Consider the following 10187-nt stretch of genomic DNA (forward strand, 5'->3'; position numbering starts at 1 on the left):
TAAAATTAGATTTTAATACATGAATTATCAAGGGCACTTACAATAAGCACATATTTTATATAAAGTACACATATAAATTCCAATTAAATGTGTTCATTTTATAATTGCTATATCCTACATTAAAAATGATTGTTATTCATTATTGTAAACAAGTAAACTAAAGGTTTTGACACTACAACTGCAATACGTTGGAAACAAGTTTAACAGATTGTCAAATACAATTTTTGAAACAAAAGTACATATAGAAATCTTCATAAAAATGTTGGATTTAATATATATAATTGTATTGCACTTTTATACATACATATTTATATAACGCGTAACAATCACATGAATTTTAACACAGGTAAACTGGTGTACAAAAATAGTGGTAAAATAATTACCAGAAGAATATAGTGACAACATTCGTTTAAATTACATAGAGTAACCAGCTTTCACAAATATTTTATTCTGAGAAATTTTGAAGCATAATTTTTTTTTCCATATATATATTTTTAAAAAGTAATAAAAGTTTAAATACTGAATGAGGCCTTAATTAAGTTAAAGTGAGGTCAAAGTTTATAAAATTCCGGCATTAAGTCTGAGGAGTTTGTGGTAGAAAAATGCACCACTGCCTCTTTTTTATTTTGATTATCAATTGGGTTTGAAAGAATTGCACCAGACAAATAATGTTCAACCATAGAACATATATGTAAAAATGGTATAAAAATATTTATCAAGGTAGAGAATAATAAAAGAAAGCAAAAAAAAACAAAGCAATGATCTTTCTTCGTTTCTAATTAATAACCATTTTATAATTATTAATGCCTATAAATTCAGCCTTTTATATAAATTTTATAAAATTTACCATCATGCCTACACAAAAAGTTGTCAATACGTCGAACTGTGGTGAAATTCTCTTTCCCTGATTACAGGGAGAATCTTTGATGTTAAACAGTTCAACAGCCAAAGAAACTTGTGAATTACCAAAAGGACTGCTTTATTTTATCACGCCCATAAAGTGCAACATAAGCAACATGAAGCCTGAAATAAATACAAAGTTAAACTCAAACACAAATGTTTATTAAATACAACAAAGGTTTAAAATGTGAGATGGACATTAATTAGTATAAAAATAAAAAAATAAAAACAGGTTAATACCATACATGTTGATGTACATTAGTGTGCAGGAAGTTTGAATTAAAATTTGGAAATGTATAAACTGTGCACTTTTGCTTACATCTTTTCTTATCAGGACAAGACTATCAGGACTTAATCTTTTAAAAACTTCCGGGGTTGTCAAAATTGTTGACTACTTTCAACTTATCAATACTTTAATAGGACAAGTTATTTATTACACCACCCAATTTTTAGAAGTGGAATTTTATAATTGGGAAGGTATAATCTAGCGTTAGAGAGCTAGATTGCTAACCCGATAGTTTCGAGTTCAAATCAGTGGAACGTCCCTGAGTCCATCCAGCCCTGATGGGTACCTAACTAACTTTAGGGAAACAAAGGCGGCTGGGCATAGTGCTGACCACACTATCCCTTCTCTGAAGCAGATGAACTCTAATTCATCTGCCCCATATGTCTTGGGCACAAATGGAAAATGAATTTCATAATAACAGCACCAAAAAAAAAAAAAAAAAAATCGAAAATTCTCGTAAGGTCCGCTATTGGTTTCAGGCTAGAAGCCCAAGCACCAAAGCTGAAACTTCAATTGCTACCATTACCTGACAAGTATGTCTGGGTTGTCAACGTAAACTATCTCCCCATCTGCGTTTACAATTCTCTCCAACTCTCTCACTCGAGCTTGTTCTTGTGTCAGATTGTCTCCTGGTTCATCATGCAGTACTTTGATCTTAAAGGCTGTCACATTGTTTATGAATTCTAGATTTGATGAAGGAGTTGACTGAAAGGGAATTTAAAATGGATTACTTAATTATGACACTTGTTAAGTATTCAAGTAGGACTACTAAGCAAATAAAAATATTTGATATTGTGTATTAGCGTAAAAGAATACATTTTTGCTACAGTTGATTGCGCTGTGTAGCATGATTTTTTTTATTATTGGCTATTATATTAACAGTAAACAATATATAACAAACACTTCTTGTTTAGTTAAAAAACATATATATATATATATATATATATATATATATATATATATATATATATATATATCATAAAAATTATAGGCCTATTTGTATATTATAAAAAATGAATTATTGGAACTAAAAATACTTAACAACACAAAATGTTTTTCGAATTAAATTTTTCAGTTTTGGGCTTTCAAGAAAACAATATTTCTAAATATATAAGTGTTGTATGCAGAACATGTTTTGAAAAGCTGTTTTATTTAGCAATTGAAATATGCAAACATTTACACTTTTCCTGTTAATAACGATTGAGTAGACGCCATTCATTCCAATACAGCAAATGCAACTGGCTATTCTAACCCTGATTTAACCAGCATATGAAATATTTTTGATTTAACCAGCATATGAGATATTTTGTCAGTTAATTTCCAGTTATATAAATCAAAATAAGTAGTGGCAGATGTAAAAAGTTAAATATATTTAGCAGTCACACATAAAGGGTTAAATTGTGTGTCTTACTGAAGTGGCTTCATCTGGAGTAATATGAAACATGTTCCGGAACATTGCAATCTTGCCACAGCCAGAGTCTATGCCAAGTTGGACGTGTGTGGCAAAAGGGCTCAAGAACTGCTTGCCACCATCAGATTTCGTATGAAGGGTTCCACAGGATATGCCGCAGTAATGATTGTTGCTTTTTGTATACATCGACCACTCTTAGATTTAAAAAAAATTTAAGTCCTTTTATTATACAATTATTTCTGGTAAGTTTATTAGTTTATGTTATAGAAGATAAAAAATACATCTTTGTAAAAGTGAAAAATAGATAAGAGCTTTTTTATGCATTGGGAGATTTAATAAGTTAAAACTTAATTACTGAGATCTTTGGCAGGTTAAAGTTAGTTTTTACAATAACAGTTTGAGAATTGGGTTTTAAGTATCTGTAATGCTTAGTTTTTAGTGCAATTTTAACTGTAAGTTAAGATTTGGTTTAGATGTTAGATTTAGGAGAAAATGAGAGGGGTTAGGAATAGAATCAAATGGTTCAGTCAAATTTTTAGATTTGGTTAATGCTATTTTTAAAAAGAAAAAGCAATTAATCACAAATGTAAATATTTGTTGTGAAGCAGCTTACATAAAAAACTATTAGCATTAGCTTCAACCTTAGTTAAGGCTAAGTACTGATATTGATAAGTATGTCTTTGTACAGATAAAATAATTGTCTAAAGTACAAGATATGCAAAGCTAACAACCTTCATCCTGATGGTGTTCTGTACTTGTGTCTGTGTTTGCATTCTCAACACTGCAGTATGACAATATTTCCAGATAAACATTTTTAAACTTTATTTACATAAATATACATGTACTTGAGGCAGTCAAACACGGCTGAGTCCACCCAGCTCTAATGGATATCTGATTCAAGTTAAGTAAAGTAAGAAACTGGCCAGGTACTTACATTAGACTGAGCATGTACTCTCAGTTTAACCCTGTGATTCGACAGGTACTCACAAAGTCTTAACCCTGAACTGACCAGATAATCACAGAAGCCTCTTAGTGAAAACACACTAGTACAACAATGTATTACCATTTTAACAACATAGCCATGCCTCATCCATTCCTGTACCCATAATAATCAAATATTTCAATTTATTTTACCCTTACATGAGTACTGGACAGAGTGGTCTAGTGGTAGAGAGCTGGACTGCTAACCCGTAAGTCTCGAGTTCGAATCCAGGTTCAAGTCAGTAGACCGTCCCTGAGTCCTTCCAACTCTGATGGGTACCCAACTCACGTTAGGGAAAGTAAAGGCGGCTGGGCATAGTGCTGACCACACTATCTCTTCATATGCCGAGGTCACAGAAACAAGTGAACTCTACTTCACTTGCTCTATAGACTGTCAGGTTTGAAAAGGGAACTTTTTTTACTTTACACGAGTACTGTGTTAATAACAATTACAAGCAGTAGCATGTTGAAAAAGAACCTTGTATTTTCAATTCAAACCAAAACCTTCTGAAATTACCTTTTGTTGTTCTCTGTTGAGACCCTGTATGCTAACTCACACTTAAAAACTCTTTTTGTCTTTAACAAAGCTGCTAGTAAGACATCTAAAGAAAAAAAGGAATAATATTTTAGGCAGGAATTTTAGTTCATTTATCAAAACATAAAAAAATCTGTGACATTGAAGATGAAAAATTCTGCTTTGGCAGACCATGTCTCAAAACTAGCATTTTTAAATTAGTTTTAAATTAACATACACCTGCCACACAAAACAAGGTAATTAAAAAGTCTAGTGACAATTTTAGCGCAATTTCCTTATGTTATCTAAAAATAGCTCTGTCGTAGCGTAAATCAAGAGCAGGGTTAGTAAAACCATTGTTTAGTTATTAAGACGTTTTTTATTAATTTTTTTTTTCAGTATTTTACATGTTTTATTTACAATAGAGTTACATGACTAAAAACCATTGTGCGCCTAGCTACCGAACGTGATGGCGCAGCCATTGAACGTGATGGCGCAGCTATTGAACGTGATGACGCGTGTGGTGTGGTTGGATAAACATGCCTACTAATTCGGTCCAAATTTTAATTAATTCAAAAAAATTTTGTGACCGAACGAAAGGATATTTTTGAAAACTTTCTTGGGCAATATTGTTCTAAATTATAGCAGGAATCGATTGGTAAATGTTTCAAGTCGCTAAGTGGTCTGGTTGCCGAGATATGGGCCAAAAACTGCATTTTTTCGAGGTTTTTTGGCTTTTCCGGGAAATCCATGAAAGAAACCCGGAATTTTTTTGGCCTATGTTCATCCTTGTAACTTGCTTAACATAATTGCTTTGGAGGAGATACGACTTAAAGCTGCGGACACACATCCATACATACATCCAGAAATGACGGGTTAATAAACGCAATTCTCCAGAATGGAAATTGCGCTAAAAAGTTTCTTTTAAAGAAATAATTTGGATAAAATAAACTTACATGCGTATCGAGCCCTTTTCATCCATCTTAGCTCTTCACTTCTTTTTATTATTTCTGAGAACAGCCCATAGCCCAACATCATGGCACTGACACAAATAAATTTATCATCACTGTGTACTGTAAGAATCTGGCCTCTATGCTGTTCACCTGCAGAAAAAACTTTTTATGCTGTACTTTAAACATTTTTTAGTGGCTCACACCCAGTTATAGCCAGAATAAAACAATTTTAAAATTGGTATGAAAATCTTGCATTTCCCTACACATTTTCTATTATAATAACTTGACAAATATAGAGTGATAAATGGCAATAAGAGCTTCAATATATATTTTTAAATATTTAAATAATAAGAATGTAATTTATTTTCTTTCTTAATTCAGAAAATTAGGTTTATCGTAAAGTTCAGAATGCTTGTAAATAAAGTTCTTGTAAGACATTTTCTTACCACGAACAATGCTTAATGCAGATGTTTCAGGATCAGATGAACCATTGATCCACCTACCAACACCATTTCCTGTACCTACAATTACATCATTACATAATTTAAATACACTTATTGTATGCCACAAGTTTTCACATTAGAAATAAAATACTATACTAAGAGAAAAATAACCCAGTGCTAGAAAGCTCTTCTAAAACCTGAAGATGCAAGGTTGGTAGATGCTTTTGAAGTTACAGAAAAAGAAAAGATAGTTAAATGTGCAGTACATCAGAAGACATATGAACACAACCAAAAACTAGTAACAGAACTCTAGACTTTAAAAAACAAAGGCTCGTTATAAGTAACAATAATAACTTTACTGAAATATCATCACAAAACTAAGAGGATAACAGTCTAATCTATCTATCTTAAAACTCGAGAACATAGAATAAAGTAAGACTAGAATACAGTGGCATTTACTAACCTGATATGGAACGGTGTGATCGAACTGTAGAATGTACGACAGCTAACACTCAAGTCTTGAGTTCTAATCCAGGGTTCAATTCCGTAAGACGTCCCCGAGTTAACCCAGCTATAATGGGAACCTAACTCACATTAGGAAAAGTAAAGACAGATGGGCATAGTGCTGAACACATTATCCAAAGTTGCTACCTCATGAACTGTCAGGTTCAAAAGGATACTTTATTTACTTGCTTACTTACTAACCTGACAGTAAAGATACATAAAACTGTATTAAGACAGCTCTGTTCATATGGACTTGAACTAAGATTTTGAACTCAAGACTTTTGGGTTAACAGTCAAACGCTCTACTATTTGACTATGCCGTCCCATAATATACCTGGTAATTGACAAGTAAAAACTGCAATAAAATCTAAAAGAAAGGTTCTTTAAAAATGTAGCCTTATAATATATAAAAAACATTTTGACTTTCAAACCTGCAGGAATGATCCCAATGGGGGTTGGAGTTGGAACAAACTTGGTGTCTGGACTGTGGTAGTTGACACCAGCTTTTTTCTGTGTTTGTATTGTGAGCCCTTGTAGAAACTCCTGATACAGTCCATCACCACCAACTAATACAACTCTGAGAAATACAGGAAAACATCTAATTTACATTTATTGTTAAAAGACGGTGATAAAAGATAAGAAATCTGTCTAATTACACATTTTAAAAAAAAGTCAGATTTGTTCTACAAAGGGGACGGTGGGGGCAGGGGGGGGGGGAGTCTGCAAACTCCAAAAGTCTGCAGTTTGGACCCCGGGCAGATGAAGCTAGAGTAGTAGCTAGGGACAGTTACCCATCTTGATCAGAAAAACAAGAAAACAAATTGCAAATTGTTCTTGAGCGGAAAAGGTTAGAGAAGTTAACCCTTTAAAAAAGCAGGCTGAAGTCAGAATCTAAGTAAAAGTAAAGGAAAGTTTCCCTTTCAAACCTGACGGTCTATGGGGCAAGTGAAGTAGAGTTCACTTGTTTCTGTGACCTCGGCATTTGAAGAGATAGTGTGGTCAGCACTATGCCCAGCCGCCTTTACTTTCCCTAACGTGAGTTAGATACCCATCAGAGTTGGGTGGACTCAGGGACGATCTACTGACTTGAACCCGGATTCGAACTCGAGACATACGGGTTAGCAGACCAGCTCTCTACCGCTAGACCACTCCGTCCCATGAATTCAGAATCTAGGCAGGAGAAAATATCTCCCAATTTGAAAAAGAACGGAGTAGAAGTTCTATGAATGTGAACATGTTATTTTTGTAAAAACAGAAGTCTTATTAAAAGATGTATTAATTGGCAAAGCTTACATGTAGTGATGATATGATCTACCAGTGAACTGGTACAAGAGTTGGTTGCAATTTAGTGTTAATGCTAAGTTTGTATGGCTACAGGACATTACCCCCCCCCCTGGAGGAATTACCCCCCCCCCCCTCAAGTTAGAATCCTAACCCTAACTAGAATTCTATACCTATATACTATATACTACTTTAATCCTAACTTGAAGAAAAATACCAAAACCTAAGCATCCATCTTAGCCTAAAACTTAACACAAAACCAAAACCAAAGCTAGACATTGGCGTACAATACTATCAAATTTGAAACAACAAAAGCTTGTACAAAAACACAGCACTGAGTATTAAAATCCTTTGAATAAATTTCCTACCCATCAAACGATGAAAAGTCTTGAGTTTCTCCAATCTCTAAGGCATGTTTGGACTTATCAGTTTCTGAAGTTAGAAAAAAAAATTAAGATTAAATAAAAAAAATAATTAAAACTTAGATTAATATATTTGTTTCAAAACCCAGAAAAAATCACTCCAGAAAATGAAACACTATTGTTTTACCATCATAGTAATTGAAAAACAATTGCAACAGTAATTCTGAAAACAAATCACCTGTGTGGCTGAAGTGTGAAATGTGTCTGAGATAATGTACCAAAATACTTAATATTTCTCAAAAAAAAAGCCAAACCTTTAACTTTAGTAGCTATCTGTGCTAGCTCAAAGATAGGGGCCACACTTTTGTGGTAGATCTGCCTGGCTCTGCCAGCTCCACCAATGGGATTTATGAGGACAAAAAGCTTATGAGGGCGTCCATCAACTGAAAACATATGCAACAATATTTTAAAAAAAACTCTATCTATCAACATAGACTAATGATTTTAACTAAGTTATTCTGCTCTTAAAAAATAAATCTTTGTGACATTAATCAAGAATGTTGCTAACTCATATTACAACCTGTATTATTACCTACACCACGTTATTTTGATATTAAAAATACCTTTGAGACATTGATCAAGTATGGTGCTAACCCATCTTTCAGCCTGTTTTCCCAAATCTTCAATTTTTAATGATGTTACTTTCATGCTGCAGTTTGATTTGTGTTGTACATGATGAACCACAAAAGATGAGTTTTGTTGATCTGAAGGTGTAGTATCAATCGATGCAGAGATTACTTCACGCAACGGGATAAACATGACTGAAATACATTTTGAAGAAAAAAAATTAAACTTTTAAAAATGTTGACAAAACATGTTTAATGCTATTTTATTTTGCTAGTATTACTACCAGACTTGGGGTAAAACCCTAATCTAAGTTATGACCATAAAACTCACTCTAGTTCTATTACACATAACGGGGTCATCCTATTTTAAACTTCCCTCACTCCCCGTTTTCAAAAAAAGGCAGACCCTCATCCCTCAGCTTACAACCCCCTCCCTTCAATCCCCTCAAAATTGCAATTTTTGTTTCTTTTATAAAACATTTTCTGAGCTATGTCAGCATTGAGAATAGTAATTAATTTTTTATTTTTTTTACAATTAACAAAAAACAGCAAAAATTCAGTTTCTTTACACTTTCCAAATCTTCCCCCCTCATCACAGATAAATTCTAAAACCCCCCATTACAGCAGGTCCTTATTAATTGTTTTTATAATCGTATTAACTTATGTCCTTACTAATTAATTTTATATTTTAATGTACAACACAAGCAACCTTTTGATTTGTCTTTCCTGGGATTCACTGCTATCTCAAGCCCATTAGCTTTTAACTGCATGTGTTTTTCTTTCCCTGCAATTTTCACTGTTCCTTCCAGGATTATCTCTCCTGGCGTATCATTACTCTCCCCTTCTGTTGTTGGAGTATCAGTATCAAGAGAAACTCCATGCTGCTCTTTAGAGTAATTGTGCTGAGTTTGATCACCACCTTCTCCGCATTTGTTTTCTGCACTTACCACAGACATTCTGAAATGCAAATTTTTTATCAATTTACAGAAATGTATTTAAAAAGAAAGGTTTCTTTGAGTATCAATAATGAATGAACTTCCGCTTGTGATACTGCTACTATAATGGCACCAGATGTCTACTCTTAAGTGGCTGTGATGTGTAGGATTTTATTGAAGCTAATAATAGATACCAGCTCCTATTCCCAAACAAAAAATTTGCTATAAATAAGGATGGGGGTCATCCATAAATGATGTCACATTTTTTGGATGATTTTTACCTCCCCCCCCCCTCCACACTGTCACAAAAACATGAACCAACCCCTCCTCCCAAAAATGATGTTGCACCTGAGTCTACAACCCCCCCCCCCCCCCTAAAAAAATGTGGTTTTTTTTAAACATTTATCTTTCCACTCCCCACGGGCTCCTGGCACTCTTTTCAGTGGAAAGATTTGTCAGAGGCCCTATTTTCTGCAAGGAGCAAAAAGGTAAAATAATTATTTGAATACAGGCTACAGAAAGCAAGGTTTTAAAAAAACCCACTAAAATTCAGTTTCTAACATTACTTTATAAAAAGCAACACTATGAAGTCACAAGATGTGGAACCACCCCCCCCCCCCCCCCCTCCAATCTCCCCCTATGAGTGTAACGTCATTTGTTAATGACAGATGGCTCCATTATGCTCTTTTTTTTAGTCTTGCAAAATGTATGCCACTGCGCATTTCGTAACACCCAGCCTTGACCCACATAGCAATATAGTCAATTCCTAAGTGACTAAGTGTCAAGTTCTTAACCGCCTCGTCTTGACTGAATCTCTTGTCTTAAATTCAGTTTTAAAGTCTTAACTTAAGCCCTTCCCGGCCCGTTGCCTGTGTTATTAAAATATTAAGCAAGAGGTAGTCTATTCATATTATGTAAATAAGCAAGTTCAATATTGAATCTTAAAAACTGAATTATTTACTTTAAGTAGGATCGTGTATAATCTAATCTA

General features: G+C 33.8%; 1 protein-coding gene across 1 annotated transcript; it reads right to left on the reverse strand.

Moving 5' to 3' along the window:
- Positions 1–144: 144 nt before the first annotated feature.
- LOC131940608 (ceramide kinase-like) lies at positions 145–10187 on the reverse strand. The gene is made up of 13 exons (XM_059299316.1): positions 10158–10187; positions 8971–9218; positions 8259–8456; positions 7950–8078; positions 7642–7705; positions 6424–6569; positions 5492–5566; positions 5049–5195; positions 4096–4180; positions 3329–3378; positions 2598–2791; positions 1713–1891; positions 145–1023 (listed from the first exon to the last, which is right to left on the reverse strand). Exons 2-13 carry the CDS (start codon positions 9215–9217, stop codon positions 963–965), a joined length of 1575 nt encoding a protein of 524 aa, XP_059155299.1. The 5' UTR covers position 9218; positions 10158–10187; the 3' UTR covers positions 145–962.

Source organism: Physella acuta, unplaced genomic scaffold, assembly GCF_028476545.2.
Source record: "Physella acuta isolate Inbredline_101_S28 unplaced genomic scaffold, ASM2847654v3 ptg000323l, whole genome shotgun sequence".
Lineage (NCBI taxonomy): Eukaryota > Metazoa > Mollusca > Gastropoda > Physidae > Physella > Physella acuta.